This window comes from Merops nubicus, unplaced genomic scaffold, assembly GCF_000691845.1.
Source record: "Merops nubicus isolate BGI_N331 unplaced genomic scaffold, ASM69184v1 scaffold28011, whole genome shotgun sequence".
In the NCBI taxonomy this organism is placed as follows: Eukaryota; Metazoa; Chordata; class Aves; order Coraciiformes; family Meropidae; genus Merops; species Merops nubicus.
In genome coordinates, this window is record NW_008589402.1 from 10,047 (window position 1) to 10,692 (window position 646).

Here is a 646-nt window from a genome sequence, read left to right on the forward strand (position 1 = left end):
TGCTTCACCCCACACTCTGCTACCCCCAGCCCTCCCTGACCCATTTGACTCCATCCCTGCTTCACCTTGTATCTCACTCACCCCACGCAGCCCTCACCCCACGTCCCTCCATCCCTGTGTGTCCCCGATCCCTCTGACACTGTTCCCCTCTCTCACCAGGCATCCCCCGTGGATAATGGCCCCCACCTGCCTGCCCCGGAGCCGGTTCCCCCGTGCCTGGGCCCCAGGGGGATGTACGTCCGTTGTGCCCCAGCCTGGCCCGCCACCTTCACTGACCCCTCGGACACAGAGTGCTATGCAGAGGGTGTGGGGACAGGCAGACCCCGGGGACCCTTCATTGTGCCCCCTACACCAGCACACATCCTGCTGGAGGCTGGCAAGGACCCCAGCTTCCCCCGCATCACTGTAAGTGTCTCTGCCCTACATGGCATCTCCATCATCCCCTAGGAGAGGGTCATGAATAGAGCTGGGGGACAGGGGCTCGAGGGTCCCCTGTGGTGCTGGTGGGGCTGTCAGAGGGATGCTCAGCATGGCTGGGGGCCCTCATGCTCCATGTCCCCCCTCCAGGTGCTGAAGCCCTACAAGGACAGCCCAGAGGCCCAGGCGAAGAAGGAGGCTCCTGGCCCGCAGCCCACACCCCCCTTGC

At 64.9% G+C, this 646-nt stretch overlaps 1 protein-coding gene across 1 annotated transcript in view; it reads left to right on the forward strand.

The window, feature by feature from the left end:
• The window catches only part of PTCH2 (patched 2), a gene marked incomplete at both ends in the record, with an annotated part of 9,370 nt that extends 8,741 nt beyond the window's left edge, over positions 1–629 (forward strand). Inside the window, 2 exon segments of the mRNA XM_008949599.1 lie at positions 160–405; positions 568–629. Coding sequence (XP_008947847.1) covers positions 160–405; positions 568–629 — 308 coding nt within the window.
• Positions 630–646: the final 17 nt, after the last annotated feature.